This window comes from Ochotona princeps, chromosome 19 (genome assembly GCF_030435755.1).
Source record: "Ochotona princeps isolate mOchPri1 chromosome 19, mOchPri1.hap1, whole genome shotgun sequence".
In the NCBI taxonomy this organism is placed as follows: Eukaryota; Metazoa; Chordata; class Mammalia; order Lagomorpha; family Ochotonidae; genus Ochotona; species Ochotona princeps.
In genome coordinates, this window is record NC_080850.1 from 22,536,937 (window position 1) to 22,558,190 (window position 21,254).

At 54.0% G+C, this 21,254-nt stretch overlaps 1 protein-coding gene across 2 annotated transcripts in view; it reads left to right on the forward strand.

The window, feature by feature from the left end:
* The first annotated feature begins 777 nt into the window (after window positions 1-777).
* Window positions 778-21,254, forward strand: part of ANXA6 (annexin A6) — a 38,952-nt gene continuing 18,475 nt past the window's right edge. The window contains exons 1-10 of one of the 2 annotated variants that reach the window (XM_058677825.1): window positions 778-892; window positions 9,869-9,912; window positions 14,242-14,332; window positions 15,292-15,386; window positions 15,794-15,907; window positions 16,826-16,916; window positions 17,685-17,764; window positions 19,774-19,830; window positions 20,519-20,612; window positions 21,005-21,100. In XM_058677825.1, coding sequence (XP_058533808.1) covers window positions 9,895-9,912; window positions 14,242-14,332; window positions 15,292-15,386; window positions 15,794-15,907; window positions 16,826-16,916; window positions 17,685-17,764; window positions 19,774-19,830; window positions 20,519-20,612; window positions 21,005-21,100 — 736 coding nt within the window. In that variant the 5' untranslated portion in view covers window positions 778-892; window positions 9,869-9,894. The remainder of the gene's footprint in view (window positions 893-9,868; window positions 9,913-14,241; window positions 14,333-15,291; window positions 15,387-15,793; window positions 15,908-16,825; window positions 16,917-17,684; window positions 17,765-19,773; window positions 19,831-20,518; window positions 20,613-21,004; window positions 21,101-21,254) is intronic. The other variant, XM_004587522.3, reaches the window with a different exon arrangement.

The following is a 21,254-nucleotide window of genomic DNA, read 5'->3' on the forward strand; positions in this document are numbered from 1 at the left end:
TTCAATTAAGCAGGCTGAAAATCAGAAGGGTCCCTTAGGACACCCCTGAGACTCAGCAGTGAGGGGCAGCCCCCTCTATCTGTGCCCCAAGCAACATTTCTGAGGTGCCAGAAACGGGACCTCTAGGGCAGCTTCTCCCCCTCCAGCAAGTCTTACAAAACCCGAACAACAATTCTGTATCTTCTGGATGCCAGAGAGCCCATCATTTATCCTGACCACAATGGCTATAGTCTGCCTGCCTGCCTCCAAGTGGACCACCCACCTCCCCTGAGCAGGAGCTGAAATCACCAGGCCCACATTCACAGCTCCGCTCCGCGACCTACGACCCGTGACCTGGGTCAAGGAACTGGACTTCTCCAGGTTCTCCTCCAAAAATTGAGAAAATAATGTCACTGACCTGACAGGGTTGTTGAGGAATGGAATTTGATAAGACAGATAAGTTGCCTGGGGCCTCAGTATTGGCAAGCTTCGATTTTCTGTTTCTCAACTAAGCTTTGGCAAGTTGCAGGAATTTGGGGGAGAAAGCATCTGGAATTGACGTCTGGAACTGGGAGCCCTGGCTTCTACCTCAGCGATAGCCACACGACCTTGGCCAAACCTCCCTGCGCTCTCTCGGTCTCAGGTCCGGGGTCTGAGGACACACGCAAGCAGCCTTGGCCTGGCGACAGTCTAACACCCCGGGCGCCAAGGAACGGGGGTGAGGGGAGGGGGAGGAGGCGGCGGAGCGGGATTGGCCTGCGCGCGCCACGTGTCCGGCGTGGAGCCCACGACTGTCCGCCCGGCCAGCCCCTGAGCTGCGACTGCTCCTGCTGCTCGGCTAACGGGCTGCGACCCAGCGAGCTGCGCGTCCGCGATCCGTGCGTCCGTCCGCCTCCAGGGCCTCCGCCGCGCGGTGAGTGCAGGGCCGGCGGGGAAGGGCCTCGCCCCAAGGGGACCCTGCTCCCGGGGCTGCAGGGAAGCGGGGACGAGCGACCAACGCCCAGTCATTGGCTGGTCGCTGACCGCGGCCGGGCTCCGGGAAGGGGCTGCGGGTAGGTCGGGGGCCTCCAAGGCGCCAGAGCGCGCCGTCAGTCGAGGGTGTCGCGGGCTGGGTGTGTCTGGCGGCGCGCGGTGAAGCTCACCTCCGGCCCCCGGCGGTCAGCGTCCTGGCTGGTTGAGGGGGGAAGGGAGGCAAGGGGCAGCAGAGCGGAGGGGAGTCCCGGTTCCGCCGAGGGTGTGGTCGAGAGAAGGGGCTCCAGGGCAGCGGCCTGGTGGGCTCTTGGGCCCACCGAACAAACACTAAAGAGTTAAAGGCGCATTGAAGGCTGGACGTCGGGGCAAGGACCCTCAGGGAAGAATGACCCTGGCCAACGGTGGGGTCTGAAGAGCCGGCCCTCCAGTGGCGGCGTCCAGCTTGGCTGGTGTGTGGTGCAGTGTTCGGGGTGTGTGCTATGTGTGCAGGACCACCTCCTTATGCCCCCACTGACCACTGCTGGCCTGTGAAGGGCTCTTATGGGGATCCTGGCTCCCCCTCATCTTTCTGCCTCCTCCCAAGCACATTTTTATGCCTTGCCTAGACCTGGAGGCTTCAGGTGACCCCCCCCCCCCAACACTAGCACCTGAGTGAAGCACCCTATATCCCAACTTCTAGGATGTGACCTTGAGATGGTGGCTCTCTCTTATCATTTTCCTTCTAAAAATCTAGAGCTGACCCTCCTCCCAACCCCCCAGGCCCCTTCCAGGGAGTCAAGAATGGCTGTGGAGATGTATTTGCTTGTCAACCCCTTGGGAGGAGCCCAGGTTTGGGAATGTTGATTACAGATTTGGAAATTTGGCTCCACCCTGCAGGCCCTGCATGGAGGGGTTAGGGAAAGGGATTCCTGGACTTCCTTCCTCCCCCCTCTCCCCTTTGCCTAAGCCCCTGGTGGGTCTTGCCTGGCAATTCCAAATTTGGGCATATGGCTCCGGGGTTTGTCAAGGAGCGCTACTTTCACCCTCCCATCTGCTCCTTTCCACTTCTTCCTTCCTTCTCTGCCCAAACACACCTCAGATTGCGAGGACCCCACCCCACCAAGCCCCTGTGGAACCTGGCCTTCTAGCTGGCAGGCACTTAGCCAGGCAGTGAGCCCTGGCCTGGAAGCCTGTCCTCACATTCCCAGGTGTGCAAGGATCCTTCAGCAAGCCTTTTGCCTCTCCCAGGCCCTTGGTGATGACCGGTATCTAGCGGATCTGCTGACCTGGCTGCAGCTTGCACGTGGGGTTCAACTGGTAGGATTCTGGAAGCTGGGTGGGGCTGGAAGAAGGCGTGCCTGCAGAAGCTGCAGTGGCGGGTGCAGCTGAGCCTGTCACTCAGGCATCTTCCTCTGCCTTCTGCCCTTTGTTCACAAGGTGCCACCACCCGCTAGGATACAGAAAACAGTTGTGGTGTCAGGGTGAGGCCCACAGCTGTGGTCAGGTGGAATGTGGATGTGAGGGTGCAGAGGAGGGGACTGTGGGTGGGAAGCCCAGGGTCTGGCTTCTGAGGGCTGCTGCCCTGGGGGTAGGGTAGGGGTGGGTGGGCCTCTGCAGTGCTGGGAAGCTGCCAGCGCCAAGAGCATCTGCAGTGCAGCACCCAGAGGGCGCCCTGGGACACTGGGCCCCAGCCCCAGGCTCTGCCCTGCCATTCATCATCCAGGTGCCTGACCACACCTGCTACCCCTCTAGGCCTTCTTTTCCTCCTCTTGTAAGGGATGAGACCTGGACTTGAGGCACCTAGCTGGTAAATGGGTGTGTCTGGATGGCTCTTTGCACTACACTGTCCTAGCTTCCTAGCTGCACCCTACCCAGCCTCTTTGAAGAGACTTCCTGGGTGGGGCAAAGCACAGGATGTGGTCCCTGCCTTGGTGCTGAGCAAGTGTGCTCCCACTCCCCTTCATTGCTGGCAAACTTTTTGGTTGAGAGTACAGCTGTGTTCTCATTTCACCCACCCACCACCAGAGTTGAGACGCCCTTGCCCAGAGACTGACTATGAAAGGATGAAATCATGAGCTCCTGGAGCCGTAGGGCCCCATCCATTAGCCAGGATGAGGTTGACACCTCCCTGGGGTTGTGAGATGCAGATGCAGATGTGAAAGGGCCTTGCAAACGGTAGAGTGCAGCTGGGGGTGCACTTGTCATCTCAGGAGGGTGTGGTGCTGGGGGAGGCAGGTGACCCAAGCCTAAGGGTGCCTCTCTAAAAGGGTTGTGCTCGAACTCTCCTTCCTGACCTTGCAATGTGTGAAAAGCTGTTATCACACCCATCTTGCAGATGGGGACACTACAGCCCTTAGAAGTTTACAAACGCTTAGACAGTGCTTCCTAGGAATCGGGTGGCGTTTTGAGCACTGGACTCTTAGTTCTTTTCATCCTTGCTGCGACTTCTGCAAGGTACATACATGGAGCGTTTATCCCCATTTTACATAATGAAGCAGCCACAGAGATGTGACCTACTTGCTTGGACCCACAAAGTTGCTGCCAAGCACCTGCAAGGAGTCTGACTCTGGCTCCATAGGTGAAACACTGCTCCCATATAAGTGGCCTAAGCGGGGATTAGATGCAGGCCAGGCCACTTTCAGTCATGGGGCAGCCAGTTGGTCTCCTGGGGCCTTGTGCAGCCCTAGGATCAATGCTTCCAGGTCAGGAGCAGGGAAAGACACTGCTCTCTAAGAAACCCTAGTGCGGGGAGCTGAGGGGTGTGTCTGGGCACATGGCCAGTGATGGCATTTATGCTGGCCGACTGGCCCAGAGTCGGTGCTCCTGGAGGGCGGTGGGGCTGATGCTGGGAGTCTGCTGAGGGCTGGGGTCAGGGGAAGCCAGCAAGAAAGGGGAAAGAAGGACACTTTGTGCTTTACGAGGCTGGGGTGTCCAAAGTGTGGTGAACACTGCATGGGAGACACTGAGGATGAGGTTCTGGGGTACAGGAAGAAAAGACTAGATCTCTGACCATCTATACTTTCATTAAAATTTGTTTTCTTTAGTTTTCGCCTTATTTGGGAGACAGAGCTTCCATTCCCTAGTTCATTGCTCAAATGTCTACAGCAGTTAAGGCCAGGAGCCCAAAACGCCATCCAAGTCTCCCACATGAGTTGTGGGGTCCCAAGCACTTAGAGCTATTGTCTGCTGTACACATTGGCAGGAAGCCAAGCAGGGACTTGAACCAGACACTCCAGGATGGGCTGCAGGTATCCCAGTCACTGCAGAGCCACACATCTACCCCTAAAGGCACTTTCAATGTCACATTTGCTCATATTTTTTTTTTCTTCCATTGCTTATGCCCATGTCAAAAGCTCACAGCAAAATTGAGTCAAAAGATAGATACGCTTTGGTGCCAAAAACTTTGCAACCCATGTCTAGTCTTTCCATAACTTGCATTTTCCATGAACTTACTGAAGACTTACAGAATCCCAAAGCAATTGTCCTCTTACAGAATCTATGGCACTTGCTGCCTGGGGCAGGATGGGAGGCTCATCTTCTAGTCTACTCCCAACTCCCACCAGGGTCCTACTTTGCAGGAGGAAGCATGCTCAGTAAGTATTGCTGAAACATGAGCCACTGCTTTACCTGGGATTTGCTTTAGGAATTGGGCCAGTCACCTACTCTCTCCAGGGATATCACCTAGTGGCTGTATAATGAGGAGCAAAACAGAATTTGAAGGCTACTAGGTTAGAAGCTTCCATTCATTCTGATTTTTCAAGAGTGTTAAGAGCTACTGGGTGCCTATGCATGTCACCCAGCAGCCCCTATCAGCCACTGTGGCTGGGAAACAAATGGTTCTAAAAAGCATAAAATCACGGCTCACAGAAAAATACTGTGTGCTAATGATTTCATGCCACTTATTCGCCAGTGACTAGGCCAGGCAGATGTTATTACCAAAAGAGAGCCAAGAGACACCCTTTCATTGAAAGGAATGTTTGATCAGAGGCAAAACTGGTTTTTCTACCTGAGGGGGAGGGAGATAAGCTGGACCTTTACCAGACAGGACAATATCGGCAGGTTTTAGAGTTACTTGGCATTGCAGTGGTTATCTGCAGCTTACCCAGCTGTGAGATAGCCCCAAGGCATGAAAGGCCACTATCAGAAACCTCGCAGGGAAGTTGGGCCGAAGTACAGTCTTTTTCCCTGTAATACCTTGAAGACCATGCCAGACAAAAGAAGGTGGTGGCGGAGTACCCAGGGGATTTGGAGGAGGAAGGAGTCCCTTTTGTTTTCTTCGAAGAGCAGAAAGCAGTGGCTCCCAGCCTCCACAGCCACGCGTCGAAATCGCCGAGGAAAGTCTGTGGAAATTGCAAGAGCCCAGGCCTCACCCAAGAACAGCTGAGTCACCTCCTCACTCACTGGGACTTGGCCTTGGGTGATTTGGGAAAACTCCCCAGGTGATGTTCTTGAAGCCACAACTGCGGTGCACTGCTTCTAGAAGACTGGCTGGGGCCTCGGAGATGAAGAGTAGGGGAGTAGGGGAGAGAAGTAGAGCTCATCCAGGGCCCCCAGTGCCGAGCTAGGAGGTCTGTGTTGAAATGTGCCTTTGGAGGGCTGTGAGCGAAGGAGAGGTCACTGATGGCCCTGTCCACACTAGCCTTTGAGGCACAGGTGTAGGGAAGTTTGCAATGTCCTCCTCTCTGCATGCTTTAGTCCATGAAATGAGTAGACAGTGTACAGACAAGCAGAAAAAAAAAAAAAAAAAACATGGACCCAGACACTATCCAAAACGTGGGACCCAAAGAGGAGAAACTGACCCTTCCACAGACAGGGCTTGAGGGGAAGCAGGGTGGCGGAAGGTTGGGGAAGCAGGTGCATAGCAGCAAGGCTCTCGTGCAGCAGTCAGCTGTGGTCATCTCTGTTGGGGTGGATATCAGACCCCCCCAGTCTCCTGCTGGATGGAACAAGGGAGGAGAGAGAAAAGCAGCCTCCGCATCCGCTGTGTCCTGGATGGATGCAGGAGGCCAAAGGGCTGCTTCCAGGGCCATGCCTATGCTTCTGTTTCTGAAAAACCAGCTCCATAGAAATGCATCTGGAAGGGCATAGTTTCATCTCCCACAGAAGTTGGGTAATTTCTCATCCTGTGTGATATTCTAGCTTATTTCTTAATTTTTTTGAAATCATCCCCCACTTCCCACCTCTGGTTTCACTCCATTATACTCATGTTTTGACTTCCTCCTTGTGAAAGTGTGTTTTATCCCTCCAAAGCCGCAGGCTACCTTCCGTGGACAGAAATGCTTTCTCTGACACTGGCATTGCTGTTTCCCTGGCAAACGTGTCCTCATTTCCTCTGCTGACTCCGGTTCTGATGGTGGGCTTTTGTCAGTTTCCATCTTTATGTTGTGTGTTTCACCTTGTAATTTGTGCAATGAACTTCCGAAAGGAGCTATCAGAAAGCATGATAGCCTTGTGAGGTGCCCGGTAGGCTGTCTGACCCTGCACCCCATTGCAGAGACCATTACTGTTGTATCAATGTTGGGGAAAACAGAGGCCACCATTGATGAAACATTTTGTACCAGCCCATGCTAAGTATTTTATCTACCTGACTTCATTGAGTTTCCACAAAAACCTTACGTTTATCAAGGCAAAGAGAAATTGCATAACTCAGCTAGGAATTGGCAATGTCAAGTTGGCTGCATGGCTTGTGTTCATGTCAAACCCAGGCTGCCTCCACAGACTGTAGTCAGACTGTGATAATGAAAGTTACCATTTATTAAGGCTCCCCCCGCAACCCCCCGGCCAGGCCCTGGACTAAGCGCTTTACCTGGGTTATTTTCTTTATCTCTCAGTCCCAGTGGGTTATTTCTGGATACAGATTCAGAAGCTGAGGTTTAGTTTAACCACACCTACGTTCCAGCCAGGTGGGGGTCAGCTGTGCCTCCCAGCCCATGCTTGTGAGTGAGCTGGATGAGACCCAGCTGCTCCCCAGCTCTCTAGTTGAGCAGGGGTGAGCTGCACCTCACTTAGAGCCAGCCCAAAGGGGAAGAAAGGAGACGGCCTGACTGCAGGCTGGGGGCAGCCACAGCTGCACAGAGCATCCTGGCTGCAGGACCAGGCTTTCTGAGATGATTAGCTGTGTTGAGCCCGATGGGTCCCAGGCTGCCTGGAAGGAGAAAGGTCTGACCTAGAATGGCCATGTTTGCCAAGTCTTGAGCAACCATTTTAACCAAGATGGGGGGGCTTGCACATTGGGGATGAATTCTGTGTCCAGGGGAAGATCCTTCCTAGGACTGATAACTCTTTTTGAAATCTCTAAAAGCCTTCCACATCTACTCTGAACTTTCCCAAAGAGAAAGTCATGTAGAATACCCACTTTTGGATAATGAAACTAAGGCCCAGATAGGGAACCTGCTGATCAGAGGTGACCCAGGAGCAGACTGGAAACCTGAAGCCCGATCTTCTTCTTTGGCTCCTCCTTACAATGAGGACCCGCGAGGTAGAGGTGTTGTCTGTTCTGCAGGCCCTAGAGGGTGGGAGGGTGGGGGTGTTGACCACTCTCCAGGTCTTGGAGGCTACAGGGCGGGCGTCACCTTTCTGCCCTGAGATGCTTTCATCATGTCTGAGGGGGCTTGGAGTGTGGGGTGTGCCAGGTCACTCTGGGATTTTGCATATGGGATATAAAATGTTAAGCTGATTTTGCTCAGTAGGGGCTGGTTTGCTCCAGCAGGGCCAGAGCCCCCAACCCCTCCAAAAGGCAGAGCACACAGTGCACCTGCATGCTTCTCCAGGGCTTCCCCGAGGCCCTGGGATCGGCTGCTGGACTAGAGCCGCAGTCTGACCAGGTAGTGTTGGAGGAAGCTCGTCTTGCACGTCCACACCACACACACACACACACACACACACACACACACACACACACTCTGGAACTGCTCTCCAAAGGTTTGGAGCCCCATTCCTTGGGGCCATCCTTCCTTGGAAAGGGGCCCTACTCCAGATGGGCCTGGACTGCAGCCAGCATCTGAAGTTTCCAGCAGCAAGGCCAAGAGAAAATGCTTTAAGGCTGGGAGGGGTGTGGGGACAGCTGCAGAGTGCAGTCCCCACTGTGTCAGATGACTTCCTGTCGCTCATTCAGTCCCCTGATTCTCTGCTGGCCTTGGGGTTTCCTCACTCTCTGCCCCCACTGGCCACAGGGCCTGGGGAAGCCCAGAGCTGGCATCCAGCCCAGTCCTGGGGCAGATGTGGGTCCTCTTTCCTGAAACACACACACTCTGGAAGAGGGTATTGAGAGGCCCCTCCCTGGTGGCCAGGAAACGGTTTCCTTCAGCAGCTCTGGGCTGTTTGTAGCAGCTGCAGGCCCAGTGCTTGCCCAGGCATTCAAGCGCTGGAGACCCTGGTGGGCAGCTGACAACTTCTGTCACCCTAGGGCAGGCAATGCTGCCACCATAGCTTATAGCAGGTGCCTGTGGTGGGAGGGCAAGTCCTGGTTTTGTGCGTGGGTTGACTCTCATCTCAGAAATAAGCCATGAGCCCAGTGGCTATTAGCTAGTGAGTGACAACGGCACCTTTGAATCCTAATCTGTCAGGCTGCAGGTTCATGTTGTCTCCCGTGTGTCACCCTGTCTCCAGCGGCCCCCATGTGAGGGCTGTGTTGTGGACTGACCTCTCCCAGACTTGTCTGCCTATTTTCAGGGATAGAGAGAGTATTGGGGAGCCTGAGGTCAGAGATGGGGCTAAGTCCCACGGAGTTACTTTTACTTTGAAAAAGCAATATAAAGACATTTAAAAAGATCAAAGAGAAAGCAGTAGTCCTTTGTTCATCCTCTTTCAGCTCCAGGTCAGTGCCCAACTTTCATTTTCACGTCTCTGCTGACAATGCCCTCAGCCCAGCACCCCTAACTCGTTGTTATCCCCTTTCCAGGTTTGTCACACCCCCTTTGCCATTGATTTTTAGGTGATGTCTCTGTATTCTTTGTTTCTTCACTATAGGCTTTGCCTCTCAGTAGCCCATGCACCATTCTGTAGCCATCTTCCATGAGCTTGTCCTTTTTGTTCAGATCCCACACAGTGGCCTTGTTCCATCAGAAAAATCTAGGCTTGGGAGCAGCCTCAGGCACTAACTCTTGACCTCACATCTCCCAAGTTGTGTCACATCAAAAACTCTGAGTTCTGTTTGCGGCCCCTCGCTCACACGGTCCTAAGTGCCTGGGGGGACCTTTTCCCATGCCACCTGGGATGGCACTCCATCACCCTTCCAGGGCCAGTTTTGCTTTTTTCCTTCATTCTTGCCACATCCCAGAATGCACTGACTGTTCGTCCCCTGATGGAGCTAGATCAGGAGAGCAAGATTTTGCAACCTTGGGCCTAAAGCAGTGCTGACCCAGAGTGGCTGCTACATGAATGCCCGTTGATTTGTCTGGGATAGCCATCAGAGAGGGGATGAAGGGTGGCTCAAGCCTTATCTGCAGACCAAAGTCCCTGACTGCAGCCCTAGACAGCATGGACTTCCAACTCTGGGAGTTGTTGACTTCAATTCTAAGGGCTGTGGCCCGGGATCATATCAGCCTCCTTTGCCTCCTCTGTGGAAAAAAAGAAAAAATGGTGGGGCGAGGAGGAATCTGATGGCTGCAAGGATGGCCATGGGGCTGCAGGGAGCTGACACTAGGGCAGGTGCTCTTCACGGACTGGAGGAGGCGTGCGGTCAGTGTGTGGTCATGCTCTCTACTCCTCCCTCTTCCACTCCAAGCCCATTTCCCATCCTGCTGTGACTGACTGAACACCAGCCAGTCTTGCATTGTCCATTGGAAAAAAATGTGCCTGACCTGACCCAGATCTTTGGGTGTGAGTTCTCCTGCAGGGCTGGAGACAGCTGGTCCCCAGCAGGTGAGGGACTCTGGAGGAAGGCCAGTGAGACGCCTAGTGTCCTAGAAAGCTCACAAGCTCTCTTTCTTCTCCACAGTGGTATCCGCTGCAGAACCTGAGACCATGGCCAAACCAGCACAGGTAAGGGGCTTTGCTTTTCTGACATGTGGGCTCTGGCTTCCCCAGGTCTGGGATGCTCCCTAAGGCCTATCTGAAGCCCCTGGTGTCCTCAGCTTGAAAAGAGTGGGAGAGGTGCAGGGGCCTCATTGCACATTGCTGTTACGAAGGACACTTCTTTGCACATAAGTCATCAATGACAACACACAGCAGCCCAAGCAAAAAGGCTTGTCTTAGCTGTTGCATCCAGGGATCCAAGGAGGGTCCCAGGCATCTGCCTGTATGGGCTGGCCTTGGGGTGGATTTCTTGTAGAAAAGTTTCTTGCTTCCCCTGGTGTGCTGGCTACCAGGAGCTCCAGGCTTCTGGGTGGCTGCCTTGGGAGCACAGAGGAAGGCAGTGGGACTTCTTCTCATTGGTTCCAGGGGAAGCCCCGAGTTTGGTTTTTCTGGGCTGAGCCGGGGTCATGTGCCCAGTTTTAGAACCAGGAGGTGGAGTTGGTTCCGCCTGAACTGCATGGTCCAAGAGTGGTTCTCCAAAAAGGGAAACAGACAGTGAGGCAGGCAAAAAAGACAGTAGAGGGGCCTCCATGCTCTGACAGTGCAAGAGTTACCTGGCACAACCTTTGGGGATTACATTTCTGAGCCTCCGTTGCTTACGCTGTCCTGCACTGTCTAACTTTGTTGAAAAGTAGGAGTTGAGATGTTATCAGTGCATTTACTCCCCGCTGTACACCTGCTGGCAAAGCTGGGGTGGGGGTCCCTCTGTGATGGAGTTTGCTGAAAGTGATCCCAATCAGCCGGCCCTCTAGGAAGAAGCATGGTCCGTGTGACAGTGGTGACAGAAGGGGAGAGTGAGAGATGCCCGCTGCAGCTCCTTTAGTCCTCTCCTCCAACCGTGGCACGAATGGCCCAGAACACAGACACAGGGCAGTGAGCATTCTCTTTTTTGGGCCTCATTTCCACCTAGGAAAGCAGTAGAAGTCAGTGATGACTAAAGCTATCCCTGTTTTCGTGACTTGCTGGGCCTGAAGGGTATTTACAAGTTTTTAAGAGCACAAGGTGTTATGTGATGCAGGATCAGACCCTCAAAACAAATAATTATTAGAAAACCAAAGCAAAAAACCCCACCCAGCTCTGGCCTCCTTGCAGCCGCCGAGACCCACACTTTGCACAGTGGTATCGCTAGCAGGAGGAGAGAGTGTTAGTGGTTATGGCAGCAATCCAAGGCGGAACTTGGCTTGTGCCCCATTTCCTAGGCCCGCTATATCAGGGCGGCTTCCTGAGAGGTTTTGGAGGTGCTGGATTCTAGATGACTCAAGTGGACAGGCCAGGCTCTGGGAGAACAGTGAAGCCCCGGACCTAGGGAAAGATCATTGAACTTCTGGTCCAGGGCTCTCAGGCCATGCCATCTGCCTGACTGCTCAGTGGTTTCTTGTCATGGCGAATCAGAGGCAGGACGCCTTCAGCCTGCAAGCCCATCTCAGGGTTGGCTCCCTTCTCCAGCACTGTGAGATGGAGTGGCCCATGCACAGTGCTGTGGTGGGGGCACTCAAGAGGGCAGCCCACCCAGGTTGGGAGAGTGGCAGATGCTGCCTGTGGAGTTTTGTGCTGGGAGGTGGGGGACGGGAAACAAGGGGTTGAGATTTGGTCTAGGTGAGCAGGGCTGGCCCAGAAGGTCAGGAGGTGAGGGAGAAAGTAGTGTGCTCATCCACCGAGTAAAGGTGAAATGTGTTGTGCAAGGGATGGAGGAGCAGAGGAGGTTAGAGAAGATGATACCCAGTAAGTGAGAGAGGTCTTGCGTCTGCAGAGCTGAAATCTGTTTGCTTCTTTCAGTTACACAAGTCTTTCCACCCTCACACATACACACATACACTGCGTGTGCACACACCATGCAAACACCATGCACACACATGCCTGTGTGTGCACACATGCACACACACACTGTGAACACACACTAAGCAAATACACACACATAGCCAGCAGCCCTCTTATCTCTGGTCCCATCACCTCCAGTTCCTTCCTCTGTACAGACTGTACTGTTCTCTCCATTTCTCTCTCTAAAAGAAGGGAAGTTGAGGCCCAAAGACATGAAGAGATAGTTTGATGTCACAAGAGGTTGCAGGAGGCATGACTCTGTGGTCTCACTTCCCACAGGGATGTTCTGGGGCAGGGCAAGAGGGGCAGGTGTTTGCCTGGAACCCCTGGAAGCTGCGAGACCTGGGGCAGTGTTGCAAGAGGCCTCCTTGCTGCAGAGTCCTGCTCAGGAAGCCTTTGCTAGGGGAGTGGCTGCCTCAGCACCAGGGAGGCCCCAGGACTCCTGCCTCCAGCAGCAGCCTGGATGGAGCCCAAGACCGCAGCACCCCAGGGCCTGGGCTGCTCCCCAGCTGGCACCTGGGCCTGCTAAATATTTCAGGGTGGAAAGTCCCTTCTCTGCTGTTCCCTCCCTTGACCTTGGGTACCTGCAGCCAGGAACCTATCTACTGAAGTGCAGCAGTCAGTCAGGGAGAGGGGGCAGGTACACAAGTGGCCCTTAGAGATGTTCCATTGCTGATGCAGGTGTGAGAATGACTGACGGAGGGGGATGCAGGCCTGGCAAATTGAAGATCCGCCTTTGTGTCCCTAAAGAGGACAGGGTACCCACCACTGACCTGTATTTCCAGAGACAGGGACCACCTGGGGAACTAAGGTGGCAAGAAATCACACTTGGATGATATTATGATCCTTGTGCTAAGCATCACACGAGACCCTGGGCTTATACTGTCTCTGAGCCTGTCTCCCTGTGGACATTTTGCTGAAGGCCTGTGTAGGTCATTAGACAGTCTTTCCCAGAAGGCTTTGCCCTGCCTTCCATCAGCCTCAGCCCCTCAAAGCAGTCCTCAGAGCCCTCTCAGCTCCTGCTTCTCCGGCCAACCCAGAAGCTGACGTCATCTGCTCTGCCTTTCCCATGGGGCTGGCCTGAGGGAATCCAGAGGGAAGCAAAAGGGTTTGCAAGAAAAGCCCCCTATGGACCACCTGTAACTCTTCCTTCTTGTCCATTCAGTCACCCTGGCTTGGAGCCTCCTGTGTTGTGTCTGAGCAGTGAGCAGTGAGGGCCTACTACTTGACCTTGGGGCTCCCAGATCAACCTGCCAGCCTGGGGTGGAGTCCTTCACTGGCCTCACTCAGACCACCACCTCTCTGGTCTGCAGGGAGGCTGGTCTGGGGTAGCTGTGGCAGGCCAACTGCTGCCTTGTGCTCATTCTGCCACTCCCAAGATTCAGCCTGCGTTATTACCCTTTCTTTCTCTGCCCAGGGCTGTGATCGAGTTGCAGGACATTCACCCGTGGCGGGGACAAGGGCTGTGTCCCTTTCTCATCACCCGCCCTGGGACAGCTTTAAATAGCAGTTCCACACCCACGCCTGCATACCTCAGAGGAGCCGGCCTCTGCAGACATAAACTAAGGAGTGCCCAGCTGTCGGCCAGGGCCTGCAGTGCAGGCAGCAGGTGGCATGGGAGAACCACCGCCAACTTCTGTCTTAGGGTGTCTGCTGTAGACTCCCTGGTAATCTGAATGCTCTCATACCCCAGCAGGTCAGGGGAGAAGGTCTGTTTCTCTTTCTCTCTTAGCCTGCAGCCCTGAGCTCTGCTGTATGCTTGGTGTCAGGCTGTGGCGTGCCCAGCTGTCCTGGACCCCGCACCTGTCAGGGCCATATGGCTGACCCACATCTGACTTCTCTGTGAACCAGCCCCATTGTGTATTCAGGTTCAAACTCAACGTCTCAGATACTCTGGCTGTTTGCCCCTTCTCTGCTTCCCTGCAGAGAACAAGCCAGCATGTCCTCAGACACAGTTCACAGCTCAGAGTACTGGGCCCCCAGGGCAGTGTTGTATGTCTGTGTTTAACCTGAGGCTGGCCCGAGAACCCACTCTCAGTAGCTGGCAGCTGCCAGGGAAGTGGAGCCGGGGAGATACCTGGTTCTGATGACCGAGTCTTGCCATCCACTTTCCTTCTCCAGGGCTTAGCCTCTTCACCTCTGCCCTGGAGGTGCTTCTAGAAATTTCTAGAAAGAACCACATTGGTGGAAGAGCCATAAAGCATGAGGGGCTCTAGTTCTCCTTCCAGGGGACACTTCCATCCCCTCCACACAGCCACACTGTCAGATCCTGTCTGGGGTCCTCTAGGGCAGAGCCCAGCACCTTGGCCAGAGCTGCTGCCTCCAGGAAACAGTCCCATCGCAGCTGGATCGGGTGTGTCATCCAGCCAGGGGAGCTCAGCCTGGACCGGTGTTAGGTGTCTGGCCTGAGTCTGGGTCTGGGGAGCTGGCTGAGGCCCAGGGCCAGCAGCTCACCCTTCTCTGCTCTTCCCTCCACAGGGTGCCAAGTACCGGGGCTCCGTGCACGACTTCCCGGACTTCGACCCCAACCAGGATGCCGAAGCTCTGTACACCGCCATGAAAGGCATCGGTGGGTGTCAAGCCTCAGGGAGTGTAGTAGGTGGGAGGGTCCCCAGAGGTGCTGGGGTATTTCTGCCTGTGGGCTTGCTGCCCTTCTCGTGGGATGTGAGTGCACTTGTTCATTTTTTTTTTAATCTCTTCATTATTTCTCATTTTTAATAAGTATTTTTAAAAGATTTATTTTTATTGGAAAGTCAGATATACAGAGGAGGAGAGAAAGAGAGGAAGATCTTCCATCCATTGATTCACTCCCCAAGTAGTTGTAATGGCTGGAGCTGTGCTGAACCAAAGCCGGGAGCTCAGAGCCTCTTCGGATCTCCCAAGTGGGTGCAGGGTCCCAATCTTTGAGCCATCCTTCACTGCTTTCCCAGGCTACATAGCAGGGAGCTGGATGGGAAGTGGGGCTGCTGGAATTAGAGCCGGTGCCCATAGGGGATCCCAGACTGTGCAAGGCGAAAACTTTAGCCACTAGGCTACTGTGCCGGGCCTCATTTCTCATTTTATCAGAACATATTTCAGACCAATAAAAAGGCATCGAGAATATTAAAGCTTTCGAAACTCCAGGCCTTCCAGCCCACAGAAGACAGTGTATTTGGTGCATGCTAGCTGAGGTCTACTTAGCAGGTTCTCTACCCATGGCCTCACTCCCTGCCTGTGGAGCTTGCTGCTCGCTTTTATTCATCCTGTGGATGAGCAGATCCCCAATCTGGAGATGAGGACGTTTGGGTTTTCCCCGCCAGGCTCACTGGGAGACCTTGGTAAACCCATGCCTCTTGCTGCAACTTCTGTTGCTGATTTGTGCAATGAGCAGCTGGATCAGGGTGCCCATAGGCCCTCCACCTGGCACCACCCCCCTGGGAGCAGAAGACTGAGTAGACCCTTGCAGGGAACTGCCGGTCTGTGTGTGAGGGAGGAGCCAGTCGTGGAGGTCTTCCTGGAAGCAAGGTGATAGACACCTCCCTTTTGCAGGCAGTGACAAGGAGGCCATCCTGGAGCTGATCACCTCCCGAAGCAACAGGCAGAGGCAGGAGATCTGCCAGAGCTATAAGTCGCTCTATGGCAAGGTAACCATGGCAACCCTTGGCAGGTGGGGCAAGATGGGGCTGATCATTCACTTGTAGGGTAGGTCATTCTGGATGTTTCCTGCATGGTGGGCCTACTCTTCCTGTTTTTGAAGCCTCAGTTATGTCTAAGACAGCACCTGCTCAGTGCTGGGCTCCATGAAGGCTGTTAGGGCTAAGCTGCGGGTTGGGACCCATGTAGTGTAGACACGCATTTGGAGGAGAGACCGTGGCAGGGGAGGGGTTAGTGCTAGCTGCGCAGGCAACAGCGCCTGGCTCCCAGAGTGGCAGCAGCATGGGATTGCTTAGCCAGGTGCCTCAGAGCAAGCACTCATTGCATGGGATCCTCATCGTTGTGACAACACCCCCTCTCCTTCGTGCTCTACCACCTCCTCTCTCCAACCCCTCAGGACCTCATTGCCGACTTGAAGTATGAACTGACAGGGAAGTTCGAGCGGCTCATCGTGGGCCTGATGAGACCACTTGCCTATTGTGATGCCAAAGAAATTAAAGACGCTGTCTCGGTAAGATGGACAAGTGTGTCCCTGTGTGTGTGTATGTGTGTGTGTGGTGGCAGAATGGTTCATGGGAAGCTTGCAGGCTTCCTAGCCAGCAGCCCCATCCAGCAAATGCATCTCTCTTCAAGAGGCACCTTACCCAAGCCCTACCCTGGACCACCACCCCGATTTCCTACAGACACAGATGAAGGATGGATATCAGCATGAAGCAGACCCCATGCCAGGGCTCATGGTTCAGCCCTTACACTGAAGCCTTCTAGGCTCTAAGAAGCAGGAGACAGGGATGTGGAGACAAATTTTGTCCAACAGGGCAGAGGCCAAGGGTACAATAAAGAGATCAGCAGGGCATGATGCAGGCCCACGTGTCTTCCAAGGGCACCATGAAAGGTGGAGAATCAAATGGAGCCTAGAAGCTTGAAGAAGATTCAATGGCTGGGCATGTGGAAGTCACTCTGGGGAGAGGGAATGGCAGAAAGAGTGGAGGGGTGATCCCAGGGTGCAGGGAGCAGGTTGGGCTGATTGAGGCCAAGAGATGCTGTCTAGGAGGAAGGGGCAAATGAAAAGCCTGGGAGTGTAGCCAGCACTTGACCGATCTCAGTGTGCCATGACCTTGTCTCTGACAAGCTCTCCTGTGTGAACCCATTTCCTAAATGGATGCACTTGGCAGCGTGAGAGGCTCTTCCTTTCTCACTCTTTCTGGGAGTTTGGTGGAGCAACTGATATCATCTCTGACCTCACAGATGAAAACACTGAAGCTTCAAAGATAGTTTGGGAAGAAGAAGCCATGCAGCAAGCCGCTGGCAGATGCAGATATGTTTTGGGATCTCAGGGCAACAGCTCCTGATGGATACCAGGGAGCTGCTGAGAGACCACCCTGAGCCCTGGCTGGGGGGCTCATGTGCCACATTTCTTCTCTTCTCCCAGGGCATCGGCACAGATGAGAAGTGCCTCATTGAGATCTTGGCATCCCGGACAAATGAGCAGATCCATCAGCTGGTGGCAGCCTACAAGGATGGTGAGCCTACCAGTCAGGTCCAGTGGTGTAGGAACTGAGGGTGACCACCAGCCTGTCCAGCCTGCGTCCTCCCTCCTACCCCTCCAGCCTGCTCATCTGTCTGGCCAAAAAAACACCTGCTGTGTGCAGGCCAGTGTGCTGGGCACTGGGGCTATGGGAATGGTGCCCCATGCCCCAAGCGCAGAGATAGATGAGGTAGATGGTTAATAGGCAGGGAGATGTGGTGATGACCTCAGCAGCACGGTGAAGCCAGTTTTAGAAATGTGGTTAAGGTAAGCATGTCTTGGGGGGAGAAGTCAGGAGCCAGTTCTGAAAGGAGGCACTGGCAGAGGGAATGGCAGGTCTGAGTACTGGGGGCAGGGTTGGCTCCCATAGCCAGTGTGAGAAGCACAAGTCAGGGAAGCGTCTCCCAGGACCCAATAGGCACTGAGAAGAAGGGGCGTTGTGACTCTTGGACTGGGGCTGGTAGTTATCCACACTTGCTGCTTTGGTGGGAAGGAGGTGGCAGAACCATTGCTGGCCACATGCAGGCAGTGGAAGATGGTGTCTACCATACTGGGATGGCATAGGGTAGGGAAGAGGATGAGTTCAGTTATGCCCAGCTACTGAGAGTTGTAAAAACCCACCCTGGGTTTTTGCCATGGTGGCCACAGCCTGGGTTTTGGGGGAATTGTCACAGTGTCTGATTTTTCAGGAGCAGCAGGGCCTCTTATGCTGGATCCTTGAGGTCCCGGGGGGAGGAAACAAGCTCTTGTATTCCTTCTACAGCCTATGAGCGGGACCTGGAGTCTGACATCATTGGCGACACCTCTGGCCATTTCCAGAAAATGCTCGTGGTCCTGCTGCAGGTCGGTCCACTGGGGCTGTAGCCCAAGGTGCATGCTTGTCAGAAGGGTAAACTATGAGGGGTTGCTTGATGGATTCTCAGGTCTAACACCCTCCCAGAGCACACTTTCTCTCCCCTTCTCATTGCCAAAGCCCACTTTGTCTCCTGCAGCATGGATGGTCCTGTGTGGCTTGCCTGGGTGTAGAATCTGAGAGGTCAGGGCACTGGAAGTTTCCCTGGGTTGCATCGGCAGGTACATCCAGGTGGCATGCCTTTTGCTCGACTCTTGTGCCCAAGAGCACCCTCGGCTGTGCCTTGGCTCCTCTATGCAGACTCCTGCCTTCCCTCTGGGGCCTCCTACTACTACAGCGTCTGGCCACAGCTTGTGCTAGCTGGAAGCTGGCAGTGTCAGAGCTATCTGCATGGCATCATTATGGTCAAGCCCTGCTCTCTCCAACCTGTGCAAGGGCTCTGTCAACAAAATACCCTCAACACGCTGCAGACTAAGGTCCCTGTTGAATTCAGATGCCACATTGAATGTTTCTCTTTTATTTTCCTATTTGATGTGTCTTCTTTGTGAACTTCTTATGTATTTTATTTATTTGCTTCAGAGGCAGAAAGAGAGAAAAGCAATGGGGAGAAATTTCCCAGCCTCTGGTTTCTTCCCTAAATGCCCACAAGAACTGAGGCTCAGTCATACTCAGTGCAAACTCACTGTTGGTCTCCCACATGGGTGGCAGGGACCCAAGTGCTTGCACCATCACCTGTTGCCTTCTAGGATGCACATGAACAGGTAGCTGGAATCAGGAGTGGAGCTGGGACTGGAACCCAGGCACTCCAGTTTGGGAGGCAGGCTTCGCCTGTGCACCACATTCCGCCCCCCCCCATGTATTTAAATAGCAAAATTGACTTGATTGTTGACATTTTAAAATAGGGAGGTTTTGCCCAAACCCCAGATATCTAAGAGTCTTTTTGTTAGTTCAAAATTCTGCCAACAACCTGCATTCTGAGCACACATCTGTCCCACCCCATGCCCACCCCACCATGCACTTTCTCTGCCCTACCCCAAGGGAATCTCTGTGTTCCCTGTCCCCCACTGGAGGACTGCCACTGGGATGTCCGAGCTGTCTCCAGCCACTTTCACCTTTGTGAAGCTTTGTAGATACATTAAGTCACCTACTCCCCACCTTCTTGTTCTCCTTCCCCATATTTGGGGAAAGTTCTTCTGCCATTACTGAAACAGCCCACACCCCACATTCAGCAGCTGGAGAGTGATCAAGAGTGGGAGTGTATGCCCTTTGCCCCATTTCCAGGCTGCTGCTTCTGAAGAGGAAGGATCCACCGTCATGTCCTAGACTCCAGAGTGCTGCCTCCCCAGCACCTAGTAGGGGAGCCGCAGTGGGTACAGGGTGTAAGCCCATCTTATGCTCAACCCCAAAGAGAGCCAGCACTTCCCATAAGAGGGGAGAGCATACACTGCAAACCTCTGCTCACATAGGAACAGAGTCCTGTGTGACTTGCCTCTGTCACTGTGAGTAGCCTCCTACTTTTCGTGCCCCTCCCACCAGAGGGGCCGTAGGAAATACGAGTAGCACATGGTGCTGTCGCAGCTCAGAAGCTCTGTCCTCACTAGTGAATTCCTTGGGCTGAAGTACAAGAGGCCCTGTGAGAATGCCAGCATGTAGGCTTGTTACCCCTCTTGCCCAATGCCAGGCCCTGAGGCAAGGGCCACTTAGAGCCCAGCATCCTGTGCCCAGAGATATCTTCAGTACCTGGCTCTCAGGTGGGGACCCAGGAGGGTTTTGATTAGTCTCAGGATCCCCCTGTGTGGATCCAGTCCCAAGGATGCAGGGAGGAGCCTGTGACTCCCCGCACAATTGGTGCCTCAGTCCTAGCACCGAGCAGCTGTCAGTCACTGCTCCCGGCCACCTGCTGGCCAGGAGGTTTCCCAAGACTTCCGCGTGTCCTCCATGACATCCACACCTTCCCCCGGCTCCGTTGTGTTGGCTCACATCCTTTGTCTCTGCCCAGGGCACCAGGGAGGAGGACGACGTGGTGAGTGAGGACTTGGTACAGCAGGATGTGCAGGTAAGCAAGCACTAATGCCAGTCTCCAAGGCACAGCACTGAAATCTTGAGAAAAGGGGGCAGGTGGGGGCCTACCATGTTATGGCCATCGTTCATGCAGCACTTGTTTGCATAGTTTGAAGTTTTCTTTCACAGGTGCATTGCACATGTTCACTTCAGTGAGATGTACTTTGGAGCTGCCATTCTTTTTTGAGCCCCTTGATTATTACAAGTCCCTGAAGCCAAACACCTATGGTATGTCAGGCACCCTGCCAAATGCTGGGGAATCACTAACAAATTCAGACAGTACTAGGAGAGACAGGCATTCATTCATGACACAGACATTTCCCTGTCAACGTACTGTTTATTACAGGTGTTTGGAGCCCCTGCTTTGTGGCAGGAATACTGCAGGGGTAAATACAGAGAGTGTTGTGCATGATGTGCAATAGTGGGCAAACTTAGAAGAAATCATATGAATCAATACAGCAGAGAATATCAAAGTTACAAAGAAGCAGAAAGCTGAGCGGAACTCTAAGGCCTCAGGGAAGACTTCAAGGGGAGAAATGGGACAGTGATTCTGGGCCATGAAAATGGAGCGGGGTCCTTCCCATAAGGAAAGGAAGAAGGGTTGCCAGTATTTTGGAGGATCAAGCAGAATTCTCTCCGCTGTGGCTTCCCATCCTAGCTGAGTCCCACCTCTTCCCCCCTAGGACCTGTACGAGGCAGGGGAACTGAAATGGGGAACAGATGAAGCGCAGTTCATTTACATCTTGGGAAACCGCAGCAAGCAGCATCTTCGCCTCGGTAAGTTCCAGAGAGGACCCACACTCTCCCCCTGGAGGTTGTGCTTGCTCTCCTCTTTATGGCAAAGGTAACATGGCAGCTGCCATGTCCGCAGCCCAAACAGGACTCCCATCCCATTAGACAGTGCTTTGCACAGTCCAGGGCTGAAGAGAGCCATTCCCACACCTGGTGTGTGTCCTGACCCAAGTCAAGAACGGGAGCAGAGGCATGTGGTCTCTGCCCAGTGAAGGCAGTTGACTACCCCGGGGCTAGCCATGCAAGCGACGGAGCACCCACGCAGCTTCCTGTCGGGAAATCAGGGGCCGACCCTGTGTCCTCCCCTCCTGAAGTCTCAGCCATCCCCCTGCTGTTATGGGGATGTTCTGAGACCTCCCATCTCTGTGTCTGGCCAGTGTTTGATGAGTACCTCAAGACCACAGGGAAGCCGATTGAGGCTAGCATCCGAGGCGAGCTCTCCGGGGACTTTGAGAAGCTGATGCTGGCGGTGGGTACGTGCTGACCCCACATTCCCAGGGGGCTGTGAGGGATTCTGGGTTTCCGGCCTAGGAGCAAAGGCCTGGGAGTGGGAAAGAGGAATTCCATGGAGTGGAATTGGGAAGGAGCAAGCCAGGCAGACTGGAAATCCTGCAGGTTGAGACGGAG